This window comes from Marmota flaviventris, chromosome 1 (genome assembly GCF_047511675.1).
Source record: "Marmota flaviventris isolate mMarFla1 chromosome 1, mMarFla1.hap1, whole genome shotgun sequence".
In the NCBI taxonomy this organism is placed as follows: Eukaryota; Metazoa; Chordata; class Mammalia; order Rodentia; family Sciuridae; genus Marmota; species Marmota flaviventris.
The window spans coordinates 136,444,014-136,456,912 of record NC_092498.1 but is presented as its reverse complement, the minus strand read 5'-3'; the positions used below and the strand labels follow the sequence as shown (position 1 = coordinate 136,456,912).

Genomic DNA, 12,899 nt, shown 5'->3' with positions numbered 1-12,899 from the left:
CAACCAGCCATTAGATATTTCAAAGCTGACTGGAACTGCCGAGCTTCATGGTTACAGATGCTTCAGGTTAAAGGTGTTAATTTATTTTCATACTATTTTCTGGGGAGGGGACAGACTAAGAATTTGGTACCTAAAAATAAGAAATAAAACATGTAATAAACTCCACTACAAGGTCTATAGTATAAAACCCTAAAATCCAACAGGGCAAATTGTCTTGGTCATAACAAAACAGTCAAATGGAGAGAATACTAAGTAAAGAACAGGTGGAAAAGGAATAAATAAGAGTGTGATTATTTCTTATATGGCATTTTCATTTATGGAACAGCACTACTTCTATTTTTAATTTTATTTCCCAAAGTCTGTTGGAAGTCAAAATTATGTATCTGCCTCTCCCACTAGCTTGAGGCCACAGAAGTCCATAATTTTTCCCCCCCTTGGGTGGGGATGGAACCCAGGACTCCACACATGGCAGGCAAGTGCTCTACCCTAGCCTTCATGTCCTATACTTCCCTCATATTTTCACAGTACCAGGCACACTGTTTGTGAACCAGACTAATTTGTTAAGAGGAATTCTAAAGTGCTCCTGAGAAGGAATGGAGGTGATAATAAACTTACATGGGTCACTGGTTATTTGCACACTTGGCAAGCCAAGAGCAAAGATCAATAACAGAAGATATACCTAGCATGCACAAAGTGCTAGGTTTGGTCCCCAGTATCACCAAAAAAAGAAAACGTAATTGTGGAATCATGTACACTTTAATTTGAAATAACTGGATAAACCATGCTGTAAATGGATGCTTTCTTATCCAAAGCAAAAAAAGAAAGCACTGAAGTTGTTTGCTGCCAATACTGATATATAGGAGAGGAGTTCAGAAATTAAAAATTCCACCCATCCTGACTTCAGCAAAATCATATTGAAGGGCCTGGACCTCACTTGGTCCCTGGTATTTCCCAGATCAAGTCTTGGGCTCTCAGTACAAAGAAACAGCACCAAATTACCACTGTTTTCTCTTTTCTGAAAACCAAATTCACATAAGAAACCTTTAGTTTTGAGGTTGAGAATATTTTCTTTCTTAAAAAATAAAACTTAAGATTAAGAGAAGGAAGATTACTTGGTTATCTGGATTTTTAGGTCAGTGATTTCTCACCAAAAGAAATTCCCATAAATACTAATAATTTGAAAGAAAAAAATGAAGATACCAAATTTGATCAGTGACAGAGTAATTTTTGAATTTTTAAAGTTAAGGCCAATCACAGTCAAATTCATGATTTAAAAGTTACATATAAACACATTTTTATATATAAGTGATTCTGATTAATTTGTAGATCTTTCAGCACAAAACTATTTTCATAATATCCTCTGATAGTTAAGAGTACAGACTCTGGAGCCAAATGTCTTAGATGAAAATTCTGGCTCCACTATTACCATTAGCTGTGTGACCCTGGGCAAGCTGCTTAATTCCTCTGTGCCTTAGTATCCTCCTCTGTAAAATGGGAACAATATTACTACCCACTTCCTAGGGGCATGGCAAGACTGAATAAAACCTACAAAGCACTTAGAGCAGCATGTGGCGTGATGTGAGCATCCTATAGGTGCTTTAATATGTAAATAAGCTTAAAACATGAGGAATGCCCTGGCTCCAAGGGTCAAACACAGTGGGCTGGGGACAGTGAGAAGCCATCCTGTTCCCCATTTGCATGTCCCTCCTGGCCGACTGTAAGACTTTAATCTCCCAGGTGATGGGAAGGAGGGAGGTGCAGAGAGAGATCAGCTATCAAGAAAAAAAAAAAAAGGAGAGAGAGATCACCAGGGTCAAAGACCCTAACTCTCATTAAAAAGAGCTAATGTTCCAATTTCCTTCCCCTCCTTGAGGCTAAGGGAAGAGGCAGGGAATAACCAATTATTTCGAAAATCCAGTAACTAAGAATATGAGAACAAGAAGACAACTGATGCTTGTGGCAAACCAGAGAGGTGAACTCCAAGGTACTGATACAAAAAACTCAGGGAGGGTGGTGGGTATCCACATACTTCATGAAGTTTCTGATCTTGATCTTGATTTTGATTTTGGCTGAGTTAACAAAAGGAAGGGGTCTTCATTCTTTTGAAAAAAGATCTGATATGAGCATCTATACCTAACCACAGCTGTAAGCTCATGAACTCCTGAGCAGGCTGAACCACTGAGTCAGGGCTCAGGCCAACCGCAAGGCCACTCGAGGCATCCACCACCCACACGCAATGGGCTGCTTCATTAGATAGTGAAAGCCATTACCCTAGTGTCTTCTAACTCCCTCTGCAGTTTGTCAGCTTTGGTCTTTTCAAAGAGCAGGCTCTGTTCAAGCTCCTTAATGCGGGCATGCTCCAGTTTGGTCTGCGTCTGTTAGTGAAAAGGAAGAGGAAGAGAACACAACAGTGCCACCTGACATGCCAGCACGAGAGCGCGAGCGGCATGCAGGCTGAGCCATCAGTACCTTCTGCCAAAGGATGGACAAAAAGGGCATGGAGGAAGGAAGAGAATGGAACTGCAATGAGGAGGAAGGTGAGGATGGGTTCTGTGCGCGGAAGGGTAACAGTGGGCAGAGGACATGAGTGAGTCTGTTGAGAAAGAAAAAAATGGAAAACACACGAGGCAAGATGAAGTGTCAGATGCATGCAGCCAAAAATAGGTTATATTGATAAGTTTATCAGCATAAATTAGAATAGTTAATAGTCCTCTAAACTATCATCTTCCCTCCACCCCATGTTGGCTACTTGACATTAACGTGTATGTAACTGACTTCCTGACTTCAAAAAGCAGACTGACTCTCAGCATGATCATCACTAGCACCTCCCTGTGGAGAAGACAAGGTCATGAATCATCAGGTGTTCAGCAAGTCTGCAGAGCAGACCCTTGCACCTGGCTAAGTGCCATGATCAAGGTCAAGAACCAATCTTCGTAAAGGGCATCCAAGTACTAGAGCTAAGGAAGTCACGGTGGCAGGCTCTGCTCAGATGGGTGAGAAGGTCGGAGGGAGGCTCCCAGCCATGCTCTCGTGTGAGGTCAGGGACAGAGCCACCAAAACTAACCTCCCTCCAGCAAGATTTTCCAAAGGCTGTTTGTTTCCAGGGACAGAAAAAAAAGGAATCAGGTTTACAAAGAAAACTCAGTAAAGATTGAGAAAACTCAATCTTTACAAAGATTACCCTTCAGTCTAAAAAGGCCAAAAAAGCAGCTCAGAGCAGGGGATAGTTCAGCTCAGACTATAAAGGGGCTTACTTTTATCCTAAAATGATGTTGTTTTTACCAGCTAAGCAGTCAGAGAGGTATGAAATGGTGACAGCACAAAGGCAGGAGACTGTACTCAGACCAAAGATTGGGGAAGAGCCCAGCATGAGTCAGGAGCTCCACAAACTCAACAGTGTTCAGATTACCTAGGGGGACAGAAGGTAACCACTGGCCAGTGGGCTCCAGTGCAGCAGAATCTTGCCCAATTTGAAGCAATCCATGTATCAGTCCAAATGTGTCTCTTCTCCCAACTACCTCCCCCACCAGGGACCATCAGATTGATCCTCTGGCCAAGCCCACTGACAAGCTGCTCTTGGCAACTGCTGGTTACTCGGATTAACTTAAATATCTTGTGGTTCTTACTGGCCTGAGCTATAAATCTTGACAATTAACAGGCAATGAAAAGTGACAAGTCTTAACCAAGTGACACCAGGTAGTCCAGAGTAGGCATAGGAGGTGAATGTGAGGCAAGGCTACAAACACCTTCACTCACTCCCTCGGCACTCTAGGGGCTCCAGGGCATTCCGAGGCCACTTTTGCTTATGAATCAGGCATAAACAAACTATCATGGATATGTAAAAGGTGAGTGAAAAATATTTTAAAATCTCCACCTGCTTCAGCTCTTCATCTTCAAAAAAAAAAAAAAATCAGAACCAAATATCCTGGATAGTCCCCACCTTGGTCCAACATGTGCCTCACACAGAGTCATTCAGCTTATCTACTTTGACAAGAATCTAGTTCTAGAACTGGAATCAGCTTCAGGAACTGAAATCCAAAGGAAAAAGAAAAGGCAACAGTCCCTTTCTCCCCTTGACACTTGCCCAAGTGTCCTCTGGGCAAATCATCACTGCATGCCATTTACTATGGTATTGCCCCCATGTGGAGATGTCCCGGCTGAGTGCCGCAGCCCCCTCCCACAGGGCGTGCACATAGATGACCGGGGGCCCATGGCCTTCCACCCTTAGCAGCAGGAAGCCAGTGATCCACATCCATGTCATGGCCGTGGAAAAAATGGGACACGGAGCAGGACAAGCCTCCTTTAAAATGATGGCTTTTCTCAGCACACAGGAGGGTTTCCTGCAGGGAGAGTCCTGGGACAGGGAACTGAAAAGGAGAGCAAGGCCCATGAGAAGCCATAGAGAGGCAGGAGGCAGTTCCCATGCACACCGATGCTGGGGGCAGAGCAGCTGAGCCTGTTCTGGAAGCAGAGAGGAGACTCGAGTACTGAAGCAGCTCCGCAGAAAGGACCGCCTCAGAACCAGGCTTTTAAAACACTCCGACTCGAGTATTCTATTTCAGGATGATAGGAAGAAAAATAATTCTTTAATTTCACTCTCTTGTGCCAGTAAATCAAAGCAAAATGTTTTGGGGTTCTTTTTAACTGGATTCACAGCTGGCAGGGTACACCAGAAGCAGCACTCTGAATGCCACTTTGGTGAGGTTCTATTGGGTGTTTATCTTTTTTTTTTTTTTTTTTTTTTTGTCTTTTTTTGGAACTGGGGGGTCAAACCTAGGGCTTTGAGAAGGCAAGGTAGACACTTTGCCACTCAGCCAACTCCCAGCCATATTGAGTGTTCAATCAGAGGAAGGAAGAAAAAAAAGCATGCCCAGTGGCATTGCTACTAGAAAAAGCTCCCTTATAGTAAATTTATTTTGTGTGTATGCAGGATGGGTGCTGGGGATCAAACCCCAGCGCCCATATATGCTATGCAAACGTTCTACCACTTAGCTGCATCCCCAGTCCAAGTGACAGTATATTTAGAACACAATGTGGTCACTGAAGAATGCTGGCCTCTGGTTTCAGAACTAGGGAATATACTGTAGCTACAAATGGGAGTTTATACTTCTTGTCAATAGCACTAAAGGTGCTGGCCAGCAGGGGGAGCGCATGTGAAGCATCAGTGCTGGAGCTCACCCACAAGATCAGACAACTTCCCAAGCAAGTCATCTAATGTGTCCTATGCCGTCAGCCCTCGCAGAATAATTCTACTAAAATTAGAAGACATTAGGGATTAGGTGAAGAAGGCCAGACCTCCAGACAAATTTTTTTCCTTTCATCAAATATTCTTTATAAAGCAAGCACTTGCCTATTAATTAAGCAAGTGAATTTGTGGAGCTTAGTCATTACATACAATTTCTTCAGGACACAAATATAATTGCTTTGAAAGCCACATGCACAGAAATATTAAGGTCAATGTCCCAAGGTCAGCTTATGCAGTTAGTATTTGAGTATATCAATAAGCATTTTAATCTGGAATCAATCTGTGTTAACAAGGGAAATATCCACACAGTGAAGTGCCCTCTTACATTCTCAGGATCTTCAGAAATCTGGCTCTTTTGCTATCAGTAAAAAAAATAAAAAAAAGTAAACAACAACAAAAAAAGAGATTGAACTAAGTTTTCAACATGTGTTAGAGTTTCAAGATGACTGATTAATTTCAAGTAAGTTTATCAGACAGACTATGCCAGCCTCGTGCAGATACATAATTTTAACTCAACCCTCCCCAAAATACCAGAGGCTACAATTCATGTGAATTAGATGATGACATGAAACTTCTAATGAGACTGTGGGGTGTTTTTAAATGGATGAGAACAACACAAAAGTCAACTGAAGGAATGTGACCGTATATGAAATGGATGAGAAAGACGACTGTACAATTATTAAAAACCATTCTGTTCTGGATCCTGTAAAACTAGAACTCAAAAAGTGTTCCCCTTGCTCTTTGCCGACTGTGAAAATATTTATTTCCAAAGAAACCAGAGCTGCTGTTGGAAAGGGCCCCTGAAACCCAGTGTGGACAGCCAATGGACCCAAGAATCGTGATGGTGGCAAAAATGTTACCTTCTGAGAACCACACTGACCTGTGCAGCTTTTACTAAAACATATTACAGATTAAAAGAATAAAGCATTTGCAAAATTTTTAAAAGTTGGTAATTTACATTTGTATTCATATACCTGGCAGTGGTTTGAAAAGCATCAAAAACCAATTAATTCTGGTGTCTAATTCAAAATTAATATGAATAATTGTGAAGAAGAGACAAGATATCTGACTGTAAAGGAAAATTTGTATGAATTTTAAATATGCCACGAAAGTAAAAGCTAAAATGCAAATTTGCTCTTCTTTTTCGCTCTGGTAACTACTTTCTTTTTTTGTATATGGTGCTGGGAATCGAACCAGGGCCTCCCATGTGCTAGGCAAGTGCTCTACCACCGAATCACATTCCCAGGACTGATTCCTTTAAAATAATAAATAAATAAACGATTGCAATATAATTTATTTCTTTTATAGAGTTACAAAGATTTGTCCTGCTCAACTGAAAAACAAAGCTGACAAAGGCTTTGTTATGGTCCTTGTTATGGTCTATTCTGATGAAATTTAAAACGCTCTTTTAAAATGCCATTTCTACCCTAGCACCACAAAAAAAGTATCATTATTTATTTATTTGGAACTTGAGATTAAACCCAGTGACACTCTACCATTGAGCTATATCCCCAGTCCTTTTGATTTTTTTGAAATAGACAGGGTCTTGCTAAGTTGCTGAGCCTGGCCTTGAACTTGCAATCCTCCTACCTCAGCCTTCTGAGTTGCTAGGATTACAGGGGTGTCACCTGGCAAAAATGCCTCGCAAAAAATGTCATTTCTCATAATTAGAGGAACGGGTATAGTCTCACTTAGGATAGTTTTAAATTGAGAACACACTGCCAGGTTATGACTTAATGAAATCCAATTCACAGCTTTGAATTCTGAAACACGAGCACAGAAGTGAACATGTCACTCTGCTACAAGAACTGGGACACAAGTGCTTCAGGCTCCAGGACAGGAACCATCACCTTGGCCACAAAGCCTTGCTCACAGCCCTACTTGGCAAGAGGCTAGGGTGCTGACCATTCTCTCCTGAACATCTAGCAACAAAGGTCAGCGGGCACAGTATGTCACCTACATTTGTCAATATAGGCACCCTTTTTAATTTTAGGGAGCTGGGAGGGTTTACCTCAAGATCGCCTTTGGTAATTGATTCTTCTTCAACCCGGAACTGAAGGTCCTCAACCTTCCTGTGGAATAAAATAAAAAGAAGCACTTAAGAAAGCAACTAAGGACCATGGCTACCTTGTACCCCCACCAAAATCTGTAATCAGTATTCTGGAGAACTCAGATGAAGTGAAAAGAAATACCTTGGAGTCCCAAAAATAAAGAAATGCATCTTTGGGGCTCCAGTTTATAATAGTTATATTCTAATTATTTAGAAAACACCAAAGTTTTATTCAGGTACAAACTCCAGAAGACATAAGGTTAAGATTTGAGAAAAATGCTGGGTGTGGTGGTGCATGCCTATAATCCCAGGGGCTCAGGAGGCTGAGGCAAGAGGACTGTGAGTTCAAGGTCAGCTTCAGCAATTTATCAAGGCCCTGCAACTTAGCAAGAGTCTGTCTCAAAAATAAAATATAAAAAGGGCTGGGGATGTGGCTCAGTAACGGTTAAGTACCCCCAGGTTCAATCCCAATACCAAAAAAAAAAAAAAAAAAAAGAATTGAGAAAAAGTAACTGGTTTCCTTGGTCACAAATACAGAATGAATCTATCAAGACAAGACTAGCCTAGCCAGGTATGGTGGTGAACACCTGTAACCCCAGTAACTGGGGAAGCTAAGGCAAGAGGATTAGAAGTTTGAGGACAGCCTGGACAACTTAGTGAGACTATCTCAAAATTTGAAAAAAAAAAAAAAAAGATCTTGGGATGCAACTTAGTGGTAGAGCACTTGCCTACATATGCAAGGCTCTGTGTCTAGTCCCCAGTACTGCACACAGGTACACAAGGTATGACCAGCCTAAGAGGAAAATGTCCGAGTCTCATGGAAACAGGCTCAAGGCTTCAAGCGTTATTCCTAATTTTCAAGAGAGAAGCCAAGGGAGAGTGACGCAGAACACAAATCTCTCTATGTCACCTCATATCAGATGTTTAGGTGAGGCTAGCAGGCTTCTCATGCAGAAGAGGCCCCAGTTTTAATGTCTCCAAGGCAATACCAGCACTGCTCCAAGGTTAGGAAAACGGAGTGAAGAATGATTTGGGGAGGAAGCCATCAAAAATCCTATTCTTTGACTCTAAAATGCACATTTTCTACTTTCTCACACTGTGAAATCTGACACTGGGCATGGTTTCAATCTATGTCATCACAAAGTCAATTAAATAAAGTGATATTCAGAAGATTTAGAAAATCTAAGTAATGTCCACACTATTAATCTCCCACCTTTTTTTTGGTGCTGGGGATTGAACCCAGGAGCATACACGCTAAGTATGCACTCTACCACTGAACTATGTCTCAGCCCCACATTATGCATCTTTCCAAAATTGGGTGCAAACAAAAGGGAAATAGGACTGGGATTGTGACTCAGTGATAGAGCGCTTGCCTAGCACATGTGAGGGTTCAATTCTCAGCACCACATATAAATAAATTAAAGGTCCATTAACAACTAAAAAAATATTAAAACAAACCAAAAAAAAAAAAGAAAAGGGAGACAAAGTTCATACTCTAAGTGCAAAAAAAACGAAATTCTTCAAACTCACTGTTACTTCTACCAAAATTAAGAATAAAAAATCCTATTCAATTAAATGGGAACTCTCATTATGCGTTAAAACACAAGACTGTTTGGGAGCTGGGGAACATTTCTGCAGTCAGAGTGATTTAGAGACAGAAGCAAATGGCACTCTCAATCTCTCCTTGCCAGCCAGTTTTTGAATGTTTCTGTCTCCAGTAAGGAAGACAGGCCTTGGCAAAGCCTGTATGGCCCTCACTGTGTACCTGGGACTCTCCTGGGCAGGCAGTAATATTGTTATTACTGAACTAAGTTGCTCTTATCAGAAATGACAGGATGGTAGAGGACAGAGGACAGCTTCCCAGAACCCAGGAATGGTCACACAGTTTCCATATAGACACTTCTCAGAGGTCTTGTTTGTTCATGGCCTCAAGGAGCCTCCTTGTTTAAGAACCAAATTTCTCTATCTCACACCACTTAGCATTTGATTTCATACTGACTTGAATAATTCTCTAGTTGCTCCTCATGTGAGAAATTCCTAAGGACTAGGACCTTGCATCAATCACCAGGCATAATATAATCCCATAAATAGTAGTGACTTGAACTAGAACAGCCACAGGTGAAAACTGGTTGGAATTACCTCCACATTTCTGACCAAGGACACCCTCAGGAGATATCTCAGCCTGCACAGGGAGCTCAATAAATCTGTTAATCAGGTCATGTCTAAATGAATCCAAACTTCTTAAAAAATGTCAAATCAAAGTGCATCTTCAGCTACTTGGAGAATAAGAAAAGAAGATCACAAGTATGAGGCCAGTCTAGGCAATTCAACAAGACTGTTTCAAATAAAAAATAAAAAGGGGGCTGGGACTGTAGCACAGTTGGCAGAGTGCTTGCCTCTGACATACAAGGCCCTGGGTTCAATCCCCAGCACCAAAAACAAGGGGAGGGGGTGCTGGGGATGCAATTCAGTGGTAGAGCAAGCACCCCTGGGTTCAATCCCCAGTATTGCCAAAAATAAAAAATACAAAGCACACCCTCTTCATCTGCAGGAAGTGTTGTTGGGTTTCTTCTGAACACACTCATCCCTTTGGTTCTGAAGGTGAACAAGAAGGTTGTTGCTGGGAAATTTCTGCCTAAGATCATTTAAAAGGAAAAGCACACTTGCACTCAAGGACAGTTAGGCCCACCTTTTCTCCTCCTCCAGTTGGTTGAGAAGCTCCACCTTCTCTCTGTCGGCTGCTTCCACCATGGTTCGCAGCTGGTCCATCTTGGCTTCCAGCTCCAGGACATGCTGGAGAAGCAAGGAGGAGCGTGAGTGGCCACATTCTGACCAAGACACAGGCCGGGGTCCTCCAAACAGCTACTGGTAAGGGTTACCATGTTGGGTGGGCATTACTCTAAAACCCTGTCATCTCCAAATGCTTTCTACCTTAATAGGCTATTCTCAGCAGCTTTCCGAGAAACTACATGATGAAAAAACTACCATAAAAATCAACAAAGGGCAACAGTTAGCCGACTCTCCTCTTTCCTGAAGCTGAAATGCATGTCAATAATAATCGACAAATGGGAGCTAGGATGGCTGCCAAGGCCCAAGTGAACAGTGGCTTAACACAACAGGCCCAGAAGCCTGGAAATAAAGACCAAAAGGCTGAGGACGGATCAGAAGAACAAAAAACTGCACCTAGTCACAGCTTTCAAACGAGCTCAACCCAAAAGCTGACACGCGGTGCTCTCAAGACCAGCTCTTAGCTCCAAGCACCAGGTGCACCACCTCCTCACTCAATTTAGGAACCATCACCATCTCCACAACAAGGTCAGCGCCAGTCTTCACCTGGTCATGCCCGTCCCGGGCCAGGGCTAGCTCCTGCTCTATCTCCCCCACGTGGCTGGTGGCCTTGGCCACCTCGGCCCGCTCCAGGTCCCGCTCAGCCAGCAGCTGCTCAATGTGCTGCTGCTTCTCCTTCAGCGCCTCCTGGAGGGCAGTGGTGCCCGAGATCTTGCGGGCGTAGCGGGAGGAGGTTTCAGTCAACTGCAAAGGAAAGTTAGAGAAGTGAAGGGCCATGGCGCTACCAGGGAGACAAGCAGGGAGCAAGGCATGCATGGCGGGCATCTCCTCAGCAAAGCAAGAGCACGAACGGTTGGCTCGAGGGTCTGCCAAGTGCTAGGCAAGGTTCTCAGCAAGAAAACAAGACAGCATAAACCTTTGCCTGTGATCCTCACATCAGCACAATGAGCCCAGGGAACAATCCAGAAGGCGTTTAGAAGACCACATGGCTCAAATCACAAGCGCTCTGGGCTTGGCTGACTGGGCCTTGTAGGAATCTAGAAAAATCCCACAGGACCCATTTAACAAGTTTCTCTAGATTCTATTTCAGCCTGTGCAACAGTTATCTTCTCATGATGACGTTTTGGCCAATCTTTTGATCCTTAGACTTGAGGTTGAGACCTTTTTAAGCTTCTTAATCTTCTAAATACCATTAAGATTTGAAGAAGTCACCCTTGGAGTCACAAACTTTTCTTCAACTGATTAAATAGTTGGTTTTTTGTCAGAAATCTTCATCCTTCTTTCGAAAGGAAAGACATGGGAGATCTCACCCAGGAATCCACTTCAGGCCCTATTCCCCAACCAGCATAGAGGGAGATAACGGTACCTGCTTTCATAAGCATATGGCCCTGTGTGATTGAGTGGGGTGTCTGGGTGTGACACACAGACAAGAATGGAGGGGAAAGCAGATGGGGAGAGAGGGAGAGAGAAGTTTAAGGACAAAGAAAAATAGGCTAAAGGGAAACACGTGAGAAACAGGAGACCAAAGAAAGAAAACAAGGGAAGAGAGACTGGCCGGGACCGTCAGCCTGCCATCTGCTAACTTTTGCTATTTTATATCCAATCCTCCACCTTGGGCTAAAGTCACGTAAAATCCCAAAGACGACGATGCACTGCTAACTGATGGCAGGTGACTAGAAGAACTGAGGGCTCCTCTGCGCTAGACCCTGGAGGAGTGAGCAAATGGCTCTGCCTGCGGCCCTGTCCAAGGCGTTCAGCAGAGCCCGGCTCCAGGGCTATTTGGCCTTTACTCCACCTTCTCCAGTCAAAGCTCCGCTGTCGCCTGAGTGCTCTTCAGTCAGTCTGTCGAGCCCTCACTGCAGGATGTGGACTGATGAGATCTTTCACAATTAATAATTCAGCGATTTGGTAACTATATAAAGAGTAAGGGATCTGGTCAAACCCAAATTGCCTTTTGCTGTTTCATTTAGTGAAACTTCTGGAATTAGTTTAAACATATTGTAGCGAGGGGGTTCCTATTCTTTTAACCATTTGACCCTGACTTTCTACTTTCACGATATGGCTAAATTATTCAGTTATAACATCTCTTATGTAGCTAACATCTCTTCTTGTATACATTAAATGTAAGGTCCCAAACGAGGTACAGAGATGCCCAGGGGGCTCCTGCAAACACACAGGGTCATGCAGGAAGCTTTCAGACGCCAAGGGAAACAGAACATCTGCTGGACACCCTGGAAACAAGTGGACAGAAGCGATTTGGTTTCAATACTGCATTCCAATTCTTTCCACGGCTCCCCATCTTTGCAAAACTGGGTTTTGGCCACTGCCAAGATAAAAAACAAGTCCTGTGCAAAAATCAGTGCAGTCTAGCAAATGAAGGTGGAGATGGTGAATCTATTTTTTTTTAAAGAAAGAGTGAGAGAGAGTGAGAAAGAGGGAGAGAGAGAGAGAGAATTTTAATATTTATTTTTTAGTATTTGGCGGACACAACATCTTTGTCTGTATGTGGTGCTGAGGATCGAACCCGGGCAGCACGCATGCCAGGCGAGCGCGCCACCGCTTGAGCCACATCCCCAGCCCGAGATGGTGAATCTAAAGTTTGACAAGAAGTGCCAGAACAACAGGGCACAGTATGTCACTGTGATTATTAAAAATGAATTTAAAACATTAATTTTTCTTTCAGCTTCTCTTTTCCTGGGACAGAAATGCATCTCTGAGCAATACAGTCAAAAAGACACTTTTAATTATTTTATATTCTTGTCATTTTCATTCATGGTTATTTCTGATTCAGAAACTATAGCCACCCTGGGCTGAGGT

General features: G+C 42.9%; 1 protein-coding gene across 5 annotated transcripts in view; it reads right to left on the bottom strand.

The window, feature by feature from the left end:
- Clip1 (CAP-Gly domain containing linker protein 1) overlaps nt 1-12,899 on the bottom strand; it is a 117,142-nt gene that overhangs the window by 54,776 nt on the left and 49,467 nt on the right. For 2 of the 5 annotated variants that reach the window (XM_071616461.1, XM_071616467.1), the window contains exons 7-11: nt 10,629-10,826; nt 9,985-10,088; nt 7,257-7,317; nt 5,571-5,603; nt 2,271-2,375 (exon numbers count right to left, since the gene is read on the bottom strand). In XM_071616461.1, the coding sequence (XP_071472562.1) occupies nt 2,271-2,375; nt 5,571-5,603; nt 7,257-7,317; nt 9,985-10,088; nt 10,629-10,826 (501 nt within the window). The remainder of the gene's footprint in view (nt 1-2,270; nt 2,376-5,570; nt 5,604-7,256; nt 7,318-9,984; nt 10,089-10,628; nt 10,827-12,899) is intronic. The other 3 variants (XM_071616455.1, XM_071616468.1, XM_071616465.1) reach the window with 2 other exon arrangements.